General features: G+C 47.0%; 2 protein-coding genes across 22 annotated transcripts in view; one reads left to right on the forward strand and one right to left on the reverse strand.

Moving 5' to 3' along the window:
* The window catches only part of BACE1 (beta-secretase 1), a 30,443-nt gene extending 18,412 nt beyond the window's left edge, over nt 1–12,031 (reverse strand). Inside the window, exon 1 of the mRNA XM_017523376.2 lies at nt 11,315–12,031. Within this exon, the coding sequence (XP_017378865.1) occupies nt 11,315–11,575 (261 nt within the window). The 5' untranslated portion in view covers nt 11,576–12,031. The remainder of the gene's footprint in view (nt 1–11,314) is intronic.
* Nucleotides 12,032–12,251: 220 nt separating this feature from the next.
* The window catches only part of CEP164 (centrosomal protein 164), a 91,317-nt gene continuing 79,224 nt past the window's right edge, over nt 12,252–24,344 (forward strand). For 16 of the 21 annotated variants that reach the window (XM_037736669.1, XM_037736667.1, XM_037736660.1 and 13 more), the window contains exon 1: nt 22,962–23,091. The gene's annotated coding sequence lies outside the window, so the exon portion shown is untranslated. Of the gene's footprint in view, nt 12,358–22,913; nt 23,092–23,363; nt 23,481–24,344 lie in introns of those variants that run through there. The other 5 variants (XM_037736670.1, XM_037736661.1, XM_037736671.1 and 2 more) reach the window with 3 other exon arrangements.

A 24,344-nucleotide genomic window follows, 5' to 3' on the forward strand; every position in this document is an offset into this window, starting at 1 on the left:
TGCGGTGAGCCGAGATCGCGCCATTGCACTCCAGCCTGGGTAACAAGAGCGAAACTCCGGCTCAAAAAAAAAAAGAAAAGAAAAATCACAAGCCAACACACAGAATCCTGAAAAATAAAATGACTCTTGTTTGAGCCACTAAAATTTGGAGCAGTCTGTTACCCAGCGCCAGATAACAGACACCAACTATCTGAATTAAATCCTGGGATCCTTGACCTTGAAGGCACCAACGGTCAACCCTGTGAACATCTCTTGCCAGTTCCCTTCCCTCACCATGCTTCTTGTAAAGTTTCCCAAAAGCATGATGATCTCTCACTTTACCTCTTTGCAGATGCTTGTCTGCAACGTTCTTTCCCTGTTCTAATGTTCACATCACACTTTAAATGTCCTTTCTCTCAAAGATCTTGTCCTGATGCCCAGATGAGATTAGGTTCTTCCTCTTGCAGATCTGCAGTAGCACCTGTGCTTCCTTGTCTGCCACTCACACTTTTAATCATTTATTTAATGTCTGCCTATCCCACAGACTATGAGCTCCACAAGGGTAGGGAGCATTTGTATGCTTATTACTTAATTGTCACCCAGCCCTGAGTTGATGCTCCATAATGATTTTTTTTAATTGACAGCAACTGCCTCATTCCCTGCAGTTAATTCCCATGACCCTACAGACTCCTGCTATTCTTTTTTTTTTCCTTTTGAGACGGGGTCTAGCTCTGTCACCCAGGCTGGAGTGCAGTGGCGCGATCTTGGCTCACTGCAATCTCCGCTTCCTAGGTTCAAGCAATTCTCCCACCTCAGCCTCCTGAGTAGTTGGGGCCACAGGCACCTGCCACCATTCCTGGCTAATTTTTGCATTTTCAGTACAGACGGGGTTTCACCATGTTGGCCAGGCTGGTCTCAAAACTCCTAACCTCAGGTGATCCACTTGCCTCGGCCTCCCAAGGTGCTGGGATTACAGGCGTGAGCCACCACTGCTATTAATTCTCAGCCCCAGAGTACTTGCAGGGATGATTTTCAGCCTGTTACTGTGCATGACCACTGGGCATAGTGACACCCACCATACCCATGTACCTTGACTAAATATTCACCCAGGGTCCTGTGATTCTTAGAGCAGCTCCTTGGTCCCAGAACCTTCTGAGTCAGCTTCATCTGCTTTTCCTAAGTGATTTCCAGACCTGAGCTTACCCAAAGCTGAGAAAAGGGGCCAAAGAAGGACAAGAGAGGCCTTAAGTCAGCAGCTGGGAGGGGCTTATGTCCAACAGAGTACACAGCTCCTGCTTCAGAGTCCAGCGATTGGGTCCTGTCCAGGTTCCTCCCAGGTTCCTCCCACCTTGAACAAATCAGCTAACCCTGTGCAAATAGACTCCTTTTCCCAGATATTTCCTCTGTCTTCCACTTGGCTGTCCTGGCTGTAGCTGGCCATTGCTACCTGGGAGCAAGCAGGCTACCTGGCGCCACTTATCCCACCTCTGGCTGGTTTTTCAAGGAGTCCCAACGTGGCTGGGTCACTCTAAACCTTATCTAGTGTGCCTTTCCCCCTTTGGATGGGATACTCCATTTCTCTGCAGCCTCTAACCCAGCTCAACTAATATTTATCAGTGCCTCCTACTCAAATAAAATGATGGATGTCGACGATCAAAAAATTCATGACAATAGTTTTACAAAATTTTTTTTTCTAAAGCAGCAGAACCTTTTTCCCCTTTTCCAATCATATGCAGGATCCTGGTGTACAAAAGAGAAAAAGGCAGAAATGTTCTGTTTGAAGGAGAGGTCTGACTTCCTGTTTCCCTCCCCTGCCTGTGCTGGCTCTTGAGGCATCTCTTCAGCTCCACCCACTGTTTTTCATTATCAGATGGTAAGTCCTTCCTGTTATCTAACCTTGTCCCACCCACAGGTTACAGTGGCTTGAATCTTCTCTTGCTCTATCCTCAGTTGAAAATGAAGTTGACCTCTGGCATCTCGCCCCATGGCACCTGTGTTGTCATGCTCAGCACATGGGCTTGTTTGTTCAAGCCATTGGGAGATGCAACTCATTCCTTGTGCTACCTATCAAAACCTCCACAGGACTTGGAAAAGAATAAGTGGTGGGGTTGGGCACAGTGGCTCACACCTGTAATCCCAGCATTTTGGGATGTTGAGGTGGGCGGATCACTTGAGGTCAGATGTTCAAGATCACCCTGGCCAACATAGTGAAACCCTGTCTCAAACAAAACAAAACAAAACAAAAATTAGCCGGGCATGGTGGCACATGCCTGTAGTCCTAGCTACTTGGCAGGCCAAGGCAGGAGAATTGCTTGCACCCAGGAGGCGGGGGTTGCAAGGAGCCAATTTCATACCACTGCACTCCAGCCTGGGCAACAGAGTGAGACCCTGTCTCAAGGTCAAAAAAAAAAAAAAAATGGCACAATGGCTCATACCTATAATTCCAGCACTTTGGGAGGCCAAGGTGGGCGGATCACGAGGTCAGGAGTTCGAGACCAGCCTGGCCCACATGGCGAAACCCTGTCTCTACCAAAAATACAAAGATTGGCTGGGTGTGGTGGCGGGCACCTATAGTTGCAGCTACTTGGGAGGCTAAAGCAGGAGAATGGCTTGAACCTGGGAGGAGGAGATTGCAGTGAGCTGAGATTGCACTACTGCACTCCAGCCTGTTGCTCCAGATGACAGAGTGAGAGTCCGTCTCAAAANAAAAAAAAAAAAAAAAAAAAAAAATTCACTGACCTTGAAAGACCAAGCAAGAAGACATCCGGCCTACAGTGGGGTTACTGTGGGCAGCAGAGTGGGTAGCCCCAGGGTGACAGCAGCTTGGGAGATATGGTGACAGAGGATAGGTTGGCAAGGGAGGAGACAGAACGTGGCCAGTTTGCTCTGTGAGGACAAGGACCTAGAAGTCCCGGCTCCCCCATGTCAGAATCCCCCCAGTACTGCTGATTCCCCCTTCTCCTCAGCACAGCACAGCTCTCCTATTTTGGCTATAGTACCCAAGGCTGCAGTACTGAGGAGGTACTCAGATGCTGTCACATCTTGCCAGAAGAATCTCAGGGCAGCTCTAGAACTCGGAAAATGTCCTGGCTCCTTCCCAGAACTCTCCCCTGCCCAGGCACCTGAAAGAAATGGCTCCAGGAGGCGGAGGTTGCGGTGAGCCGAGATCGTGCCATTGCACTCCAGCCTGGGTAACATGAGTGAAACTCCGTCTAAAAAAAAAAAAAAAAAAAAAATAGAAATGGCTCCAGGGAGAGAGAGTCACCAGGTATGGGGGATTCCCTGAGAGGTGTTTCTCTTCCTGGATTTTCTCTTTTTGAGATGGAGTTTTCGCCCTGTCACCCAGCCTAGAGTGCAGTGGCATGATCTCGGCTCACTGCGACCTTCGCCTCCTGGGTTCAAGTGATTCTCCTGCCTCAGCCTGCTGATTAGCTGGGGGTAAAGGCACATGCCACCACGCCTGGTTACTTTTTGTATTTTTAGTAGAGATGGGTATTTACCACATTGGCCAGGCTGGTCTCAAACTCCTGACCTCAGGTGATCCGCCTGCTTCAGCCTCCTAAAGCGCTGGGATTACAGTCATGAGCCACCACGCCCAGCCTCTTCCTGGACTTTCAACTGGAATTTTCTGCTTAGCCCTTTATTGGAGATGTCCAAGAAGGGTTCCTGATCTACCACCTTAGTGAGAGGCTCAGTCTTTCTCAGCGCCCCCTCACTCCCCCTAAACTCTTCTTTACTGGTCTGGGAAGTAGAGAGAAGAGGTGTGGAATGACAGGATGAGGGCTCCAGCAAGGGCTTGTGAGCAACCTGAGGCCCAATTCAAAAAACCCAGCTGTGATCGCAGGGACTGGGTAGGCAACTTACGGAGCCGGGGTCTTGCTGGCTTTGTCTAATTTGGAGGGTGGTTCTTTGAGCTGGATGGTTTTCAACCTTCTTATTACAAAAGGTCTTTTTTAGCCAGGCACGGTGGTTCACGCCTGTAATCCCAGCACCTTGGGAGGCTGAGGCAGGTGGATCACGAGGTCAGGAGATCGAGATCATACTGCCCAACATGGTGAAACCCCGTCTCTACTAAAATACAAAAAATTAGCCACGCGTGGTGGTGCGCGCCTGTAATTTCAACTACTCGAGAGGCTGAGGCAGGGGAATTGCTTGAACCTGAGAGGTGGAGATTGCAGTGAGCCGAGATGGTGCCACTGTACTCCAGCGTATTGACAGAGCAAGACTGTCTCAAAACACACACACACACACACACAAAACCACAACTTTAAATATATATCTGGGATACATATATATATATGTATCCCAGAAGTCCACTGTATAAAAACAATAAAAACAGACTGGGTGCCGCGGCTCACATCTGTAACTCCAGCACTTTGGGAGGCCAAGGAGGATGATCACCTGAGGTCAGGAGTTTGAGACCAGCCTGACCAACATGGTGAAACCCCATCTCAAAAATAAATAAATAAATAAAAACAAAGTTATCTAGAGGCTCAGGAGATTGAGGGGGGGCAGGTGGGGACGGCTTGGTGACAGGAAGGGTGGGCCTCTAGAGTGCTGACTACTTATCTGTCTCCCAGCCTCCTCCCTCACAAAAGAGGTCCCTTTACAGAACTCTGCCAAACACAGTTCAGAAACCATTATGGGGGAAGGAGAGGAAAAAAGAAAACCCATCTGGCCATTCTTGATTTCTGAGACCCTGAATCCTCAGTTTCTACTGCTCTGATCATTTTCTCTTGCTTCCTTGTTTACACCTAATATTCCTTCCCTAATCATTTTTCTCCTTTCCCTCTCTGTTCCCTCAAAGAATAGGTCTATTTGCTAACTTGACTTTCATAACCTCTCTGTGGGTAACTCCCAACTCTGCCTGTCCAGTTCTAACTTCTTTCCAGATTCCCACTGTCAGCTGGTGGCTGAATACATCCACGTGGATGACCCAGTAGCATCTCAAAGACAACCAACAAGTCCCAGATCGTAGAACACAGTAAGGAAAGGACCCAGTATTTGGACTGAGAATCCGAGGACCTAGAATTGAACCTCGACTCTGTTCTTACTAATAGAATCACTTTGGGCAAGACACTTAGTCTCTCTGGCCCTCAGTTTCCTCATCCCCAAAATGGGTATGCTAATACCTATCCCTTGTAATTAAAGCAGAATAAAAAACATAAACTTTAATAAACTATACTGTGCTTCATGGCTGGGCGCAGTGGCTCACACCTGTAATCCCAGCACTTTGGGAGGCCGAGGCAGGCGGATCACTTGAGGTCAGGAGTTTGAAACCAGCCTGGCCAACATGGTGAAATCCCCGTCTCTACTAAAAATACAAAAAAATTAGCTGGGCATGGTGGCAGGCTCCTACAATCCCTGCTACTTCGGAAGCTGAGGCAGGAGAATCACTTGAACCTAGGAGGTGGAGGTTGTAGTGAGCTGCGATCGTGCCATTGTACTCCAGCCTGGGCGACAGAGTGAGACTCCATCTCAAAACAAACAAACAAACAAACAAAAAACTATATTGTGCTTCTAAAGCTTGCCCCTGTTGCTTTGTTCCCTGTCAGAGAGGTTAAATAAAGTCACAGAGGTTAAACAAAGCCATCATCTCCTCTTCCCTCTCTCTCACCCCATACATCTCATCAAGCACGGAGAATAACTGGTTAAACGATATCTGAATGTCAATTCCGCCTTCCTACGCTCACTGCCACCACCCTTTCAGGCCCCTGTATCCTGAGATCCTTGTTTCCATGTCTAGAGTCATGACACTAGACTCTCCAAGTTATCCTGCACAAGGAAGCTGTTTTCCTAGAACTAAAGTTAGACGATATCATCCCTCTTTTCATATACCTACGAGGATTCATACTGCTTGCAGAATAAAATCCAAAGTCCTGTCACCCCCACAGCATCCCCACCATGCCTCCTGGCTTCTCACCATAGTTCACGCTTCTCTTTGTGAAGTGGTCCTCCCCACTACTCTCCATATTGCAAAGCTTTCTCATCTTTTGAGGCCTTATTCAAATACCTTCTTTTCCAGCAAGCCATCCCTAATGCCCGTCAGAAGTAGCCGCGTCTCTCTGTGCACTTCCAAGGCCCACTGTACTATTTGTACCAAATGCATTTGGTCTTGTGTGATATTTAGGTGTTACATCTGTGTCTCACATCAGATTGTGAGCTGTCCAAGGGCTAAGACTATGGCATTATTTTTCTCTTTTACACATAGTAGGTGCTCAGTAAATATTTGTTAAACTGAATTGACATCACAAATTTCACTCCTAACAGTTACCTTATTTTTCTGTGTTTGGTCAGTGATGCTCATAATATCAAAATGAGGTGACATCCTTTTACTTCTTTATTTTGAGACAGGGTCTTACTCTGTCACCCAGGCTGGGGTGCAGTGGTGTGATCTTGGATCACTACAACCTCTGCCTCTTAGGCTCAAGCAATTCTCCTGCCTCAGCCTCCTGAGTAGCTGGGTTTACAGGCACGCGCCACCACGCCTGGCTAATTTTTCCATTTTTAGTAGAGATAGGGTTTCACCATGTTGGCCAGGCTGGTCTCAAATTCCGACCTCAGGTGATCTGCCCTCCTCAACCTGAGTGCTGGGATTATAGGCATGAGCCTCCGAGCCGGGCCCCTTGGTTTAAAAAAATAAAAATACTTTCTCCAAGAGCTACAGTTCTGCATTTACAACTGCCCATCAACAGTTCTCTTTAGATGCTTGCAGCTGTTTTCATTCACTCGATGTTTTTTAGGTGTTTGTTCTGAGCTTGGCATTGTTATAGGTTATTATAATACAAAGACTGCTAAATAAGTAAATAAAATTTAAAAGACATTGTCCTTAGGAGCTTGAAGTTTTGTTGGTTTGTTTGAGACAGAGTCTCACTCTGGAGTGCAGTGGCGTGATCGCAGCTCACTGCAACCTCTGCCTCCTGGATTCAAGCAATTCTCCCGTCTCAGCCTCCCAAGTAGCTGGGATTACAGGTGCCCACCACCACACTGGGCTAATTTTTGTATTTTTAGTAGAGATGGGGTTTCACCATATTGATCAGGCTGGTCTTGAACTCCTGGTCTCAAGTGATTTACCCACCTCGATCTCCCAAAGTGCTGGGATTATAGGCATGAGCCACTGTGCCTGGCCAGAGCTTGAAGTTTTATGAGGGAAACAAACAGAAAAACAGTTGTAATACATTACAGGTATAGTAAGGGAGGTATCCGCAGGTGTAACGGGAGAATGGAATAAGGATGCTTGTGATCAACTCTTCTTCCCCAAGACAAATGGCACAGTAGGAAGAACAAGGATTAAATAGGTCTTAACTTACTAGCCTTCTACCTAGCCAGTGTGTTAACCTTTCAGCCCCATGTCTTCTGCTAGACACTGTGAGTGATAAAGATCTTTTTTTTTTCTTTTTTAGAGACAGGGTATCTTTTAGAGACTGCAGTAGTGCAGTCACAGCTCACTGAAGTGAAGGCCTTTCATATGGTGCAGGAATTGCTATAAGGAACAAGCTAATGGGAGGCTAAGGTGGAAGTATCACTTGAGCCCAGAAGCTGGAGACCAGCCTGGGCAACATAGCGAGACTCCGCCCCTACAAACAATTTGAAAAAATCAGCTGGGCCTGTGGCCTGTGCCCGTACTCCCAGTACGGGCTGAGGCGGGAGGATCACTTGAGCCCAGGAGCTATAATGATGCTCCTGCACTCCAGCCTAGGCAACAGAGAGAGACCCTGTAATTAATAAACAAACAAACAAACCAACATTTATATACCAATACTATAAGCCATCCCCTCCTGCCACTTTTCCTATTCCCATAGTCTTGTTATCCTCCAGTTCACCCTAGATGAGAATCTCAAAACTATCTTTGATGCCTTCTTCCTTTCCCTTCACACCATGTCACCAAGTCCTGCCCACCTGCCTTGGCATGTTCTCTGCATCCTGCCCTTCCTTTCTCTTTCCATCTTATCATAGCGTCATGCCCTCCTTGTCATGGAGGGCCTCGCACCTAGATTGTTGTGACAGTCCCTGCTGCCTGTGTCTTTCAGTTCCACTCTTTTTAAAATTCAGATATCTCTTCCTAAAAGATTGCTGTATTTATGTCATCCCCCTGCCCCAATAAATTCAAATTTTCCCTTATTATTATTATTATTTTTTTGAGACAGAGTTTTGCTCTTGTTGCCCAGGCTGGAGTACAGTGGCATGATCTCAGCTCACTGCAACCTCTGCCTCCTAGGCTCAAGTGATTCTCCTGCCTCAGCCTCCTGAGTAGCTGGGATGACAGGCACGAGCCACCATGCCTGGCTAATTTTGTATTTTTAGTAGAGACGGGGTTTTTCCACATTGGTCAGGCTGGTGTGGAACTCCCAACCTCAGGTGATCTGTGTGCCTCGGCCTCCCAAAGTGCTGGGATTACAGGCGTGAGCCACTGCACCCAGCCTTATATCGGAAGGCCAAAGTCCAAACCTTATAGTCTCACACTTAAGCTTTTTGGCAATTTGGCTCTATTTTATTTACCCACACTTATCTGGTCTCAGCATAAACCTGTAATATTAACAGGACTGGCTCTCTCTTGTCTCCTAAACAACCATGCTGAAGCCCTGACATCCATAACTCATCCCCTCATTCATTGTGGCCTCTCCCAGTTTAAGGGGGTAGGGTGAGAAGGAGCAGACATGGACATATGAGTAAGGTGCAATTACAGTGCAATGGGATAGTACGGTGCCATCTGCCCCCGGGGAATAGCCTCTGACTCCTGTCCATCCTTCAAACCACGCTCAGCGCACATGTCCCTGGTGAAGCTTTCCTGGATGAGTTTATCACCTTCTGAACACCTGTGGCACTCACTCTTTGCACTCCTATAAATAAGTGCTTCTCAAATTTGAGGCATAAACTACGGGGCCCCACTGTCAGAGATACTGACTGTAAGGTCCAGGATGGGGCCAGGGAATTTACATTTTTAGCAGGCTCCAACGAGGGTTTGCAGACCTCACTTTGAGTATCTGCATGGATGACGTTGTACTTGTCCCTTCCACCCTTTCACTTCCGCTCTAACTCTATATGGGCAGAAAACGTGTCTTCTTGTCTCTTTGTGGATCAACTCCCAAACACCAGCAATTAATTGCCTAACACAGAGAACGTGCTTCCCAAATTTCACTTTTACTTGCTCAGTATACAATGCCATCCAAGTTTTCATTTGGCACTTATGACAGCCGTGGCATGTAGGGAGAAAGGGCATCCTTCTTACAGACAGATGGGGAGAGAGTCCAAGCCACCAGAGGGCAGAGATTGGCTGATGCAGGCTTAGTTAGAAACCATAGTGCAAGCCACACAGTTGCTTTAGTTGTGGGCTCCTTGGCACTAGCTTCTAGGGCTGGTGCTGAACTTTAAAGCCCACTTTCCTCTTCTAGAAAGGAGCGAGGAAGGAACTGACATTTACTGAGCAATTACTGTCTGCTAAGACTTGACCGCAGGATGTATGCATTATTTCAGGAGATCGGGGAAGTACAGTAATGGATACCCTAGTTTTAAACATGTAAAACGTGGAGGCCGAGGACATCCAAGTTTTTGTGCCTCATTGCATAGCATGGAAGAGGCAGAACAGGCCAGACAAGGAGAAAGTGACTTCGTATTTGTTGGAGGTCAGTTTTGTATGCAGGTGTGTTGTTCTGGGTGAAAGCAGAACAATTAAGAGAGAGAACAATTAATCCTCACAATTTAGTCCTCACAATTACCTTGCAAAGGAGATTTCATTTCACTTATTTTAAAGACGTGGCAGTAGTTTCTGAGAGGTTATGCAATTTGCCCAAGGCCACACAGCTGAGAAGAGGAAAAGCTGTGGCGGGTAGAGCTGGGATTCCTGGACTGTCTGACCTCAAAGTTTGTGCAGGTTCTGCAGCCCCGTCCTGTGTCATGCCATGGGGTCTGTGCACAGTTGGCACAGCACATCAGTAGCAGAAACAGGAGTGGGTCCCAGGTCTCCACATATCCCCTGCTCCCTGACAGTATCTTCTAGCATTCTGTTTACTCTGGGCCTAGATTCGGGCTCTGTCCTGCCACTCTACTTCTCATTGGAGGCTACTTCTGGGGAAGTTATGGTGCACAGGAAAGAGGAGGAGAAAGTGGGGGAGACCAGGCCTTCAGCTAGCTGAGAGTAGGGCTGAGAAGCATGCACCTAGGAAGGATGGCTTCTGCAAGGTAATTGGGAGGTGGGAGTTTGTGTTTCTTCCAGATCCAGCTGAGAAGTTCGGGGAAGTGTGGCTGTCCCCTGCGCCCACCCCAAACACACTCCCGCCTTCACAGACCCTCCCAAGGACAGGCTTCCCAGACACAGATCCGGGGGTGGCTCACAGAGATGGGCAGGATCAGATTCAAGGTGACACACACCAGCATACACAGAACCATAGTGCCGCCCGGGCCTGGACTCCCCAGCAGAGGCGGCAGATGCACATAGAGGTTAGCCACAGCACCCCACATGGAGGGCTGCTCACCCACAGAGGTGCAGAGGGCACCACCTTCACCAGCCACCTTGAAGGTACCTTGGAGATTGTCAGGAAGGATAGGGAGTGCAGGCAGTGCTTTCTCTATCACGGCCATGCCTCCCCTCTCCCCTGCCATGGAAGGAGTCGCACTCTTAGAAGGGAGCTCTGGCTCCTTTCCTACCATTTGTGCTTTCCCCAGGTTCAGTTCAGTTCCCCACTGGCCTGGGGAGGTGTGGGGTAGGGGAGTGGCTGCAGTGTAGACCACCATACGGGGAAGGGGAGGAGGAGGGGACAGCAGGAGCCTGTTCAGGTCTTCCGGGCTGAGTGCAGTCACAGGGGCCTCAGCAGCGTCACTTTGGGGGTCCCTGTGTCAGCCCAGATGGTGGGAGCAAGGGGCTGATCCAACTGCTGCCAGGATTCCTTGGTCCCAGAGGTGCTGGGAACAATGGTGGGAACATCGGAGGAGGGAACAAGGTTGGGTGGCCAACCTCCAGAGTGATGGGATTTGGGAGACTCAGTCTGGGCCACTGTCAGAGGGGACTGACACCTATTATAGTGCCCCTGTGGAGGACCCTTCACCCAGGTCAGCCTCCCCAGCTGATGTGTCTCTCTTGCCCCAAATCCTTCCTGAGGGCATATGTGTCAGATGAGGAGCAAGGGGAACTAGGCAGACAGTGAGGGGAGAAGGGGAGGGAAAGGGGAGCTTGGGAACACTTCTGCCAACGACCACGTGACCCCCGGGAAATGGTTGGGGAGGGGTCCTTCCTGCTGTCCCCACCAGCCCTTTTGAGCAGGGGCCAGCCTGCGGCATCCCCATCCTGTCTCCCCCTGCTCATGCAGGGGAAGGGCTAGGGCTGGCCTGACCACCTTACCGTCTGCGGGGGGCTGCCCACGGTCATCTCCACGTAGTAGCCCTGCCCCGACTTGCCCCTCAGGTTGTCCACCATCTCCACAAAGCTGCCCCTCCGGCCGGGCTCCTCGGGCTCCTCGTCGGTCTCCCGGGGCAGCCGCAGCCCCAGGGGGGCGCCCCCCAGGCCACTGCGCAGGGGCAGCCGGATGCCGTGCTGGGTGCCGTGGGCAGGCAGCACTCCCGCGCTCATCCACAGCAGGAGCCAGGGCAGGGCTTGGGCCATGGTGGGCCCCGGCCTTCGGGCCCTCTAGGCTCGCACTGGTCCACGTCCGTCCCTGGCGCCTGTCCCCAAGTCTGGGTGGTGCTGGTGGCTTCTCAGGAGAGGGAGCTTGGGGGCATCAGGACGCCAGAGCCTGCAGGGCCCTGGGCCAGCCCCCAGGTCCGGGCGGTGGAGAGCGGGCAGGGGAGATCCGCAGAGCTCGGGAGAAGGGGAGAGGCTGGGATCCGGAGCCCACTACATCTGCACGGCGGCCGCCAGCCTCGGCAGCGGGCGCGGGCTCCCGGCGGGGCTGGGAGGGGCGGGCATGGCGGGCCGGCGGCGGCTTCCCGGGTCCCCCCGGCGGGCGGCGGCGCGGGCAGGGGCAGGGACTCCGGGATCCTGCGGCTGCGTTGGCTGCTCAGGCCACCATAATCCAGCTCACGGATCGCAGCTCCCGGGCAGGCTGGGGAGGCGGAAAGACTTGTGGCGGCGGCTGTCAAAGCCAAAGGGTTTTCGCTTTTCCCTGGGATCGCTGGGAAGTGTAGTCTTCCCATGGCAGGCAATCCGGCTTCCGGGGCTCTAGAGGGGTCTGGGATGCCCTCTGCCGAGGTGGAGTCCGCCCTGCAGGGCCCTGGCGGGAAGGGCCAGATGGATGGAGGGGAGCACACCTCTCTTCTGTCAGTCTTTCCGCATGGAAGGAGCACCCACTTTATGCCAGGCACACTTGCAGGTGCTGGGGCTACAGAGAGAAACGCACATGCACCAAAGGTGGTTGCACAAGGGACAGTTAAGTGATTCCTGCCACTGTGGGTTTTCATATTAAACGATGTGGCATTAAGGAGTAGGGATTTGGGGGGGACATCTAGGGGATCTGGGAAGACTCAGTGGGAGAAGGTGGTATTTAATTTGAGTGTTTAAAAATGGGTAGGATTTTCAAGAGCAGAGACCGAAGGAGCAAGATTAAAAGGGATGGAAGAGTTTTTCCAGGCTGCAAACCACCGGAGCAGGGTCCAAAAGGGGAAAGTGGAGTTGTCTATTTTCTCCTGCCCCTGCAGTCTACTCGCAGGTAAGAAACAGCGGGTTTCTCGAGGTAAGAAACAGCCTCAAAGCGTTGAGGCTCTACTTGCCTTGAATTCTCATGACCCCTCTGATTTTCTGCATCATCAGCCAGACTGAGGAGAAACAGCTGTTGACAGCTTTAAAGTGTTAACACTCCAAGAAGTATCTGTATATTAACTGGTAAGAGCTTAAAGCCTTAAAAAGCGATAGAGTTCTAACAGTTTAAAGGGGAAAAGCCGGTATGGTTTTAGCAATATATTGTTTATCAAATGTGGAAAGCCATTGATAAAATTCAGCAGTCATTCTGATTTATTATTATTATTATTTTTTGAGATGGAGTTTTGTTCTTGTCACCCAGGCTGGAGTGCAATAGGGTGATCTTGGCTCACCACAACCTCTGCCTCCTGGGTTCAAGTGATTCTCCTGCCTCAGGTTCCTGAGTAGCTGGGATTACAGGCATGTGCCACCACACCCAGCTGATTTTATATTTTTAATAGAGGCAGAGTTTCTCCATGTTGGTCAGGCTGGTCTCGAACTCCTGACCTCAGGTGATCAGCCCGCCTCATCCTCCCAAAGTGCTGGAATTACAAGTGTGAGCCACTGCACCAGGGAGTCACTCTGATTAAAAAATGAAGGGGAGGCCAGGTTCGGTGGCTCACACCTGTAATCCCAGGACTTTGGGAGGCCAAGGTGGGCAGATCATGAGGTCAGGAGATGGAGACCATCCTGATTAACATGGTGAAACCCCATCTCTACTAAAATACAAAAAAATTAGCTGGGCAAGGTGGCAGGCACCTGTAGTCCCAGCTACTCAGGAGGCTGAGGCAGGGGAATCATTTGAATTCGGGAGGGAGAGGTTGCAATGAGCCAAGATAGTGCCACTGCACTCCAGCCTGGTGACAGAACAAGACTCTGTCTCCAAAAAAAAAAAAAAAAAAAAAGGGAAAACTTCTTTTTTCTTTTGAAAGGGAGTCTTGCTTTGTCACCCAGGCTGGAGTGCAGTGGCATGGTCTCGAATCTGCAACCTCTGCCTCCCAGGTTCAAGCAATTCTCATGCCTCAGGCTCTGAGTAGCTGGGACTACTAGTGCATGCTATCACACCTGACTAATTTTTCTATTTTTAGTAGAGATGGGTTTCACCATGTTGGTCAGGCTGGCTCGAACTCCTGGCCTCAAGGGATCTGCCCACTTGGCCTCCCAAATTGCTGGGATTATAGGCAGGAGCCATTGAACCCAGCTAGGAAACTTTTTAAACAAGATAACAAACAAACAAAAAAATCATACAAAATATAGTAGTAACGGGCTAAGTTAGTCCCATTCAAGGCAGGCTTTGGAAAGGAAAGATCATTATCTCTACTCTTATCCCACACAGTTCAGAACAGTCTGACTGACTCAAAAGACAAGAAAATGGAAAAAGTGTTATACGTGTTGGAAAGCAAAGGAATCAGTAGTTGCAGATTGTATGACATGGATAGAAATCCTAACCAATGAAGTAATTAGACACAAGTTAAAAATATAAAAATCAAAATAGAGAAATGTATGAGAATTGTATATATGATAGAGATGGCATTCGTATCGGAGGAAAATGGATGCATTATTCAAAAACTGTTGTTGGGACGTCTGGCAACCCATTTGGAAGGAAAGAAAACCAAATGTCTATTTCATTCATCTGAAAATAAATTCCAGATAGATTAAAAATTTAACATTAAAATAAAACTACAGGAAAAATAGAATTTTTTATCATCTTATATTGAAGACTATCTCCCTAATGAAACCCAGAAGGTAAAGAAACCCAAAAATTGGATGGGTTTGATGACTTAAATATTTAAAACTTCTGTAGAATCAGAAGTATTCCAATACTGCCAGTGTTCTAATTTTGGTTCAGCTAGTGAGCGGGAGACCCCACCCTGGTTACTTAACCTTTTTGAGTCTTTTTTTTTTTTTTTTTTTTTGAGACAGAGTCTTGTTTTATCGCCCAGGCTTGAGTGAGTGCAGTGGCTCAATCTCAGCTCACTGCAACTTCCTCCTCCTCGGTTCAAGCAATTCTCGTGCATCAACCTTCTGAGTGGTTGGGATTACAAGAGCCCACCACCATGCCTGGCTAATGTTTTTTTTAGACAAAAGTCTCCCTCTGTCACCCAGGCTGGAGTGCAGTGGTGTGATCTTGGCTCACTGAAACCTCCACCTCCTGGGCTCAAGCGATTCTCCTACCTCAGCCTCCCAAGTAGCTGGGATTACAGGCATATGCCACCAGGCTCATGCCACCACACCTGGCTAACTTTTTTTAATTTTTACTAGAGATGAGGTTTCTCCATGTTGGCCAGGTGTGTGCTCTCGAACTCCTGACCTCAAATGATCTGCCTGCCTTGGCCTCCCAAAGTGCTGGGATTACAGGCGTGAGCCACTTTGCCTGGCCCCTAATGGAGATAATGCTATTAATAGTTCAGACCTTATAAGGTAAGAGTTTGATGAGACAATCCATGTAAAGCATTTAGAATGGTGTCCAGCATGTTGTAAGTGCTCAGCAAAGGTCAGCTGTTAGTATTATTACTGTTGCAATTACTGAGAAAAGTGACATTTATAGAGTTAAAAGATTAGCCACAGATTAAGAAACAATGTTTGCCACACAATAGAGGGACAAAGGGCTAATGTTATAATGTTCAAAGGGCTTCTACAAATCAATATAAATTCCAAACAACCTGATAGAAAAATGAACAAAGGGTAAGGGGAAAGACTGAGGAAAAACAAAAGCAACAACAAAAACCAAACAAAAAAGAAGAGAAAAAGAAAATGAACAAAGAATGTGAACAGGGAATTCACAGAAGAAATTCAAATGGGTGATAAACATGAAAAAAAGCATATGAAGAAAGCTTAACTTCATTAGTAGTTGAAGGAACAAAGGAAAACAGTAGATTCTTTGTTCCTTTCTCATTCTTTTGTTCCCTCTTAGATTTGTAACATTTGGTATTGATGAAGGTATGTTTGGACTGTAAATTATTCCATTTTTCCAGAGTAATTTGCAATGCCTATTAATATGTAAAAAATGCAAACTCTGGGCAATGTCACTTCTAGGACCCTATCCAACAAAAACAACAACGTTTCAGCAGTGTGTACTATAGCAAAACCTTGGGTTCACAACAAAGCTGGGTGTAATGGGCTCATGCATGCAATCCAAGCTACTTGGGAAGCTGAGGTGTGATGATCGCTTGTGGCCAGGAGTTCAAGACCAGCCTGGAGACAGAGCAAGACCCCATCTCTTTAAGCAAAACAAAAAAAAATCATCAGGCCAGGTGTGGTGGCTCACTCCTGTAATCCCAGCACTTTGGGAGGCTGAGGTGGGTGGATCATTGAGGCCAGGAGTTCAAGACCAGCCTGACCAACATGGTGAAACCCTGTTTCTACTAAAAAAAAAAAAAAAAAAAAAAAAAAAAAGGCCAGGAGCAGTGGCTCATGCCTGTAATCCCAGCACTTTGGGAGTCCATGGAGGCAGATCATTTGAGGGCAGGAGTTTGAGACCAGCCTGGCCAACATGGTGAAACTCTGTCTCTACTAAAAATACAAAAAAAAATTAGTCAGGCACTGTGGCAGGCACCCATAATTCCAGCTATTCAGGAGGCTGAGGCAGGAGAATCTCTTAAATCCAGGAGCCACAGGTTGCAGTGAGCCAAGATTGTATCACTGCACTCCAGCTTGGGCAACAGAGTGAGACTCTGTTAAAAAAAAAAAAAAAAAAAATTCAATAGGGAATAAGATATCTGTTCAATGAAATCCTAATTAACTATTAAAAACAGTGGCACAGTTTTTTATAAACTGGCCTTGGAAGATGTTTATGACATGTTAAAGAAAGTACATGTGGCCAGGCATGGTGGCTCCTGCCTGTAATCCCAGCACTTTGGGAAGCCAAGGCGGGTGGATCACAAGGTCAGGACTTCAAGACCAGCCTGGTCAATATGGTGAAACCCTGTCTCTACTAAAAACACAAAAATTAGCTAGTGCATGCCTGTAGTCCCAGCTGCTTGGGAGGCTGAGGTGGGAGAATCACTTGAACTCCAGAGGCGGAAGTTGCAGTGAGCCAAGATCACATCACTGCACTCCAGCCTGGGCGACAGAGCAAGACTCCATCTCAAAAAAAAAAAAGAAAGTACGTTAGAACAATAACATTATGATCTCATTTCTGTAAAAATTAAGAAGAATGGGCTTGTGCATATATGTATATATAAAAATGTATATGTATATAAATTTACATTGGTATAAGCAACAAAAAATCTGGAAGATAACACCCACAATGTCAACAGTGGTTTCCTTGGAAGTGTAGGGTTTAATTTCTTTCTTATTTTACTCATTCATTCAGCAAATGTACATTGAGTGCCTACTACATGCTAAGCACTATTTTAGGTACTGGGGATACAATGATATGTGAAATCCCTGTCCTCATGGAGCTTATACTCTAATGCAGGAAGACAGGCAGTAAAGAAATAAAATTATAGTATCTCGGATAGTAACATGTGCTATAGGGAAAAATAAAGTAGAGAAGGGAGACGGGAGGGCAGTTTACAGTTTCTTTTTTTTTTCTTTTTTTTCTCCCACCGCCCCCCACCCCCGCAGTTTCAAATAAAGTGGATTGAAAGTGTAGAAGGAACATTTTATATCTTTATATCCTTAAAATTTGGTAGGATTATGAAATGTTTTTCTTTCTTATCATGTGAGTAGTTTTCTGTATAGCCCAAATAAGCAGTATAAAAATAGAATAAAAAGTTATTTTTTCCCAGAATTAAAATACTTGTTCTTTATTTATTTAGAGATGGGGTCTTGCTCTGTCACCCAGGCTGGAGTGCAGTGGCATGATCATGACTCACTACGGCCTTGATCTCCTGCACTCAAGTGATCCTCCCACTTCAGCCTCCACAGATGAGCCTACAGGCACACGCCAACATGCCTGGTTAACTTTTTGGGTTTTTTTTTTTAGAGATTGGGTCTCACTATATTGCCCAGGCTGGTCTTGAACTCCAGGCCTCAAAGGATCTTCCTGTCACGGACTTCCAAAGTGTTGAGAATACAGACGTGAGCCACTGCTCTCGGCTGTTACTGTTTTTTAACTGACATATTGTAATTGTACATGTTCATGAAGTACAATTTGATATTTTGATACATATATATGTTGCATAATGATCAAATCAGGATATTTAGCATGACTACTACTTTATGCATTTATAATTTCTTTGTGGTAGGACATTCGAAAACCTCTCTTCTAGTTATTTTGAAATATACCATATCAGTGTTACTGTTAACCTTTGTCACCCTACTGTGCAATAGAACACCAGAATTTATATCTTTTTTCTCTTATTTATTTTTATTTATTTATTTGTTGTTTGTTTGTTTTTATAGAAACAGGGTTTCACCGTGTTGGCCAGGCTGGTCTTGATATCCTGATCCACCCTCCTTGGCCTCCCAAAGTGTTGGGATTACAGGGGTGAGCCATCGTGCCCAGCCTTCTTTTTCTTGTTTTTTGAGACAGAATTTCACTCTTGTTGCCCAGGCTGAAGTGCAATGGTGTGATCTTGGCTCACTGCAACCTCTGCCTACCTGGTTCAAGCAATTATCCTGCCTCAGCTTCCCAAGTAGCTGGGATTACAGGAGTGTGCCACCATGCCTGGCTAAATTTGTGTGTGTGTGTGTGTGTGTGTGTGTGTGTGTGTGCGTGTGTATCTCCCAGTTCAAGCAATTCTCTGCCTCAGTTTCCCAAGAGCTGGGACTACAGGCACATGATGCACGTCTGGCTAATTATTTGTAGTTTAGTAGAGACGGGGGTTTCACCATGTTGCCCAGGCTGGTCTTGAACTCCTGATCTCAGACAATCTGCCCACTTCAGCCTTCTAAAGTGCTAGGATTACAGGTGTGAACCATGGCGCCTGGCCTAATTTTGTATTTTTAGTAGAGACAGGGTTTCTCCATGTTGGCCAGGCTGGTCTTGAACTCCTGACCTCAAGTGATCCACCCGCCTTGTCCTCCCAAAGTGCTGGGATTGCAGGCATGAGCCACTGTGCCTGGTCTAGTCCTCCTAATAGTAACTTTATACTCATTGACCAACCTTTTCCCCATGCTCCCCTCTCTTTTCCTCCTCAGTCTGGTAGCCACTGTTCTACTCTCTGCTTCTATGAGATTGACTTTTTTTTTTTTAATTCCACATGACTGAGATCATGCAGTCTTTGTCTTTCTGTGCCTAGCTTATTTCATTTAACATCATGTCCTCCAGGTTCATTCATGGTTGTTGCAAATGGCAGGATTTCATTATTTTTTATGGCTAAATAGTATGTCATTGTGTATATATACCACATTTTATTTATCCTTTCATCTGTTGTTGGACACCTGGGTTCATTGCAATCTTGAGTAGTGTAAATAATGCTGTAGTTAACATGGGGGTGCCGAGATCTTTTTATATATATCCTTTGGATATATACCGAGTACTGGGATTGCTGGATAGTGTGGTAGTTCTAATTTTAATTTTTTGAGGAGCCACCATGCAGTTTCCATAGTGACTGTACTAATTTACAATCCCACCAACATTGTAAGTACATCCTCTTCTCCACATCCTCACCAACCCTTGTTTTCCTTTGTTTTATTGTAGCCATTTTAGCTGGAATGAGGTGGTATCTCATTGTGGTTTTGGTTTGCATTTCCCTCCTGGTTAGTAATGTTGAACATTTTTTCACATACTGGCCATTTGTATATCTTCTTTTGAGAAATGTCTTTTAAGGCAGTTTGCCCATTTTTAAATCCGATTATTTGTTTTTTTATTTTTCTTTTTTTTTTGTTTTTTGGCTGTTGAGTTGTAAGAAAAAGTTCTAGGCTGGGTGCAGTGGCTCACACCTGTAATCCCAGCACTTTAGGAGATCGAGGTGGGCAGATCACAAGGTCAGGAGTTCAAGATTAGCCTAGCCAATATGGTGAAACCCTGTCTCTACTAAAAATACAAAAATTAGCTGGGCATGGTGGTGCATGCCTGTAATCCCAGCTATGCAGGAGGATGAGGCAGGAGACTTGCTTGAACCCAGGAGGTGGAGGTTGCAGTGAGCGGAGACCGCACCATTGCACTCCAGCCTGGGCGACAGAGCAAGACTCTGTCTCAAAAAAAAAAAAAAAAATGAAAAAAGAAAAAAGAAAAAGTTCTAATAGTGGAGTTTCAGACCTAGGAGTAGGGAAAAAATTTGTCATCAATTCTTTCCCATCTTTGAAATATGACCCCTAAATATTCATTCTTACTGTAGAAGATAACCTATAATGAGTGAAGTCCTATCTCTCTTCTTCATTCATTGAGTATATTATTGGTATCTCAGTTAGTGTGTCAGGCTGATTGTGGTGGCTCACCCTTGTAATCTCAGCACTTTGGGAGGCCAAGGCAGGCAGATCACCTCAGGTCAGGAGTTCAAGATCAGTCTGGCCAACATGGTGACACATTTCTACTAAAAATTACAAAACTTAGCCAGGTGTGGTGGTGCATGCCTGTAGCCCCAGCTTCTTGGGAGGCTAGGCAGGAGAATCGCTTGAACCTGGGAGGCAGAGGTTATAGTGAGCTGAGATTGCACCACTGCATTCCATCCTGGGTGACAGAGAAACTCCCTCTCAAAAAAAAAAAAAAAGTGTGTCATTTTTGTTATTTTCCCCCCAAAGATTACTTTCTTAATTATGTTTGCCTTGGGGAATTTTATAAATTGGCTTGCATTTCTAAGTACAAACCTATGGGGAAACCTGATAAAATGCAAATTGTTGATCTGAGTGAAGGTAATCCTGTTAATCCCATAGTATCTCTTATTTTATTAGCTCTTCCCGAGAGAGAGAAAGGAACCCATGCTAAGGCACAGGAGTTAAGCATTTGGATGGCAATTAAAATCAACAGGGCTGGGCACAGTGGCCCATGCCTGTAATCCCAGCACTTTGGATGGCTGAGGCTGGTGGATTGCCTGAGGTCAGGAATTCAAGACCAGCCTGGCCAACATGGTAAAACCCTGTCTCTACTAAAAATACAAAAATTAGCCTGGCATGGTGGCGACAGAGTAAGACTGTGTCTCAAAATAATAAAATAAAAATAAATAAAATAAACCAGATTGATTGCAAAGATTGCAAATTCTTAGATATAGGACCAAGTCTACAGATGGTTTTTTGAATCCCTGTTTTGTACAGGTTTGTAGTAGATGAGCTGGTGAGCCTTAGAGTTCCTTCCCAGTCTGGTCCCCTTGGTCCCTCAGTGAGACTTTTATTTATTTTTCAATTAATTATTTATTTATTTTTGAGACAGAGTCTTACTCTGTCACCCAGGCTGGAGTGCAGTGGTGTGATCTTGGCTTACTGCAACCCCTGCCTCCTGGGTTCAAATGATTCTCCTGCCTCAGCCTCCTGAGTAGCTGAGATTACGGGTGCCTGCCACCACACCCAGCTAATTTGCGGATTTTTAGTAGAAACAGGGTTTCACTATGTTGGCCAGGCTGGTCTCAAACTCCTGACCTCAGGCGATCTGCCTGCCTCAGCCTCCCAAAGTGCTGGGATTACAGGTGTGAGCCACGCGCTTGGCCTACACTTTTAAAGAAGATGGAGAGGAAGGGGGATCAATGATTTGTCATCTACATTAAGAATAAAGGAAGTATAGGCATGACTGCTGCAGAAAAGCTTTAACATGAGGAACATCAATCTAAATAACAGAGAGGGAAACTCCAACAGAGAATGATATTTATTCAGAAGTCGCATTGCAATGAGAATACACATTCCATAGAGGTTGGGCAAGTAGGAATTTTTAAAGGCAAATGAAGATGATTACATAAATAGTTTTGAAACAATAGTCTTTGACTACAAGTCTCAGTAACAGGGGCAGCATCAGTCCAAGGTTGGACAGGCAATTGCTGCACAGATGGTCTTGCCGAGGTTTTTTTTTGTGTGTGTGTAACCACAGCCTTTGTGCAAGGCTGTGGTTTTTGCATTCTTTTGTGATAGTTCCTGGCTTCTTTTTTTTTTTTTTTTTTTTTNGCTCAATTACTGCTCACTGCAGCCTTAACTTCCCAGGCTCAACTGATCCTCCCACCTCAGCCTCCTGAGTAGCTAGGATCACAGGCATGTGCCACCACGCCTGGCTAATATATATATATATATAAATAGAGACAGGGTCTTGTCATGTTGCCCAGGCTGGTCTTGAATTCTTGGGCTTAAGTGATCCTTCCACCTCAGCCTCCCAAAGTGCTAGAATTACAGGTATGAGCCACCAGGCCGGGTCGATGGTTCTTGTTATCACGCATTCGTGCCTGAGAACCCTCTCTTCATGGCCTTCCCTGGCTCCATTTGTCAGGGTTTTAACACAAATGACTCCTGATTTTGACAACTTTCACAAGGAATATGCTCTGTATATTCTGTATATTCCAATAATATATTCCAAGAATCAGAGTTTCTCATTCTGGAATCAGCCTCTGAGTGGCGCTGGGACTGGTCTGAGTCGGATACATCTCTAGAACCTGTCAGAAGCGGCTTTAGGAGCTCGGTCTCACCATTTTCCTCCTCAACTAGCAGCGTCTCTATTTGTCTGTTTTTCAATTTTCCCACTGATGTTATGGCCAGCACTGTCTTTGCCCCTCTTATCTTCTCTAGGAGGTTGGCGACATACGAGAGAAAGGAAGATTTGCCCTTGTGCAAGCAAAACCAAAACTCTTTGGAATTATATTAGTAGCAACGTTTCTGCCAGACAGGGTGTGTAGAGGAGCTACACGTTGTTTCATTTTTTTTTCTTCTTCAACAGACTCTTTAAAATAGTTATGACAGACATTACTATCCCCATCATGCAGGCATATTCAAACTGAACCCTGGACTTTGGTGAAAACCTGGATAGCAGAAAATAGGTCTAACTCCTGTTCAGGTGCTCATTGGTTTAATCGAAGCACATGAGAGCCATTTTTTTGCGGGGAGAGATGGGGCGTGGGGGCGTCTCCATTACATTACATTGACATTTCTTTTGTTATTAAAGGGCCAATGGGTTGATTATTGATGACCACTGTATTATTCACCCGATGATCATACTCCTAACAAATCATCAATAAATTGCCTTAGATAATTCACGTTACTATAAATACTCTGAATAGTCCTCTGTCCTGGCAGAAATCCTCACGTCTCAATTCGGGGTTCTTTTTTAACCTCTTGCGGATTCCCGTTACCTATCCTAAACTACACTCCCATCGTGCAACGGAAAACTGGCAGAGCTCACGCGTGCACCGACGGGACCTTGAGCCAATCCAGTATCAGAGCTCTCACCCGGCGACCTATTGGCTCCGGATGGAGGCGGGACTCTCAGTTGCTAGGCCGGTACCTTTTCCGGAAGTGTTTGTTGGGCGCTGCAGGGCAACACACCCTGGCGTCCCTGGAAGCGGGGAGGGTGGGTGTTGGGTGACGTTGGTTGGAGCTGCGCCTCGCCCGGAGCCTCGCCTGGAGCCTTCCGGGGTGGGGGATAGGTGAGGACCTCCTCAAGGGAGGAGTTGGGCGGCGGGGAAGGGAGCGTGGCGGGGGAGCTGAGGCACGCTCGCGAGCTAACGAGCGGGTAGCGCCCGAGTGTGGGCGGGGACTGAGGGAAGACGTGAAAAACGGCCGACCGGGCTAGGGTGCCTCCGTTTGAAATCTCGGCGGCTCCTGAGCGGGCGGCCGGGTCCGGGCTGGGGTCTGGCGGGTGAGTGAGCAGCGGGTCGGGACGCGGGAGAGGCGCGCTGGGCACCTGGCGCTGGTTTGCTGCTCTGTTCCTCGTAGGCGAGCGAGGCCAGGCCTTCCGAAGCTTGCTAGGATACTTCTGTGGCAGGCTCCCCCGGGTCCAAATCCGGGGCTAGCCCAACCTTATGCCATCTTTTGGGAAAGTTGGAAAGCTTGTTTTTTCCTTTGCTTGCATTGATTTAAAAATCTCCCTCTACCTCTGGCACCGCTCTCCTCACTTGGCTTCTGCAACTCCCTGTAGGTCGGTTCTCCTAACTCAGTTCTTTGCAGGAGAAAGCCCTCCCTTCTACTCAGCGCACTCCATGTCTTGCGTTATCAGCTTTTCAGCATTGACTCCCCAAACCAGTCATCAGCCAGACCGCTTTCCTGAGCTCAGGCCTGCTTAATGTCATCGTCAGCCTTCCTCGATCCCTCGGATCTGTTCCTCCACTTGTATTTATCTCAGTGAAAGGCTTCATTCACTCAGCCAAGTCTGCACATGGAATTTATTCATCTAATACAGACAGCAGACATTTGTCGGAAATGTCCTGTCTTCTAGGCAGTGTGGTAGGTGGGGCTGCCTATTGGACGAGGCATAGAAATGAACAGATAATCATAGTGTTCTGACTTTAGTGCTCTGATTTCCCTCCTCTCTCCTGAAGTTCAAGTCCTGTATTCTGCCTCTTAATTCCCCCAGAATCTGGCCCTTCCTTTCCATCCTCACAGCCACTGACTTAGTTCATAGTTTCTTGCTTGTACTTTCAGGATAACTTCCTAAGTGGCCTCTCTGCCTCAATTCTTGTCCTCCTGTAATTAGTTCTTATGCGGCTATCAGAATAATTTATTTATTTTAGAGACAGAGTCTTGCTGTGTTGCCCAGGCTGGAGTGCAGCTCCTGTTCACGGGTTTGACCCTAGCACACTGCAACCTCAAACTCTTGCTCTCAAGCCATTCTCCTACCCCAGTCTCCTGAGTAGCTGGGAATACAGGCATGCACCACCATGCCTGGTTAGAATCATCTGTC

This window comes from Cebus imitator, unplaced genomic scaffold (genome assembly GCF_001604975.1).
Source record: "Cebus imitator isolate Cc_AM_T3 unplaced genomic scaffold, Cebus_imitator-1.0 Scaffold28, whole genome shotgun sequence".
Taxonomy (NCBI): domain Eukaryota; kingdom Metazoa; phylum Chordata; class Mammalia; order Primates; family Cebidae; genus Cebus; species Cebus imitator.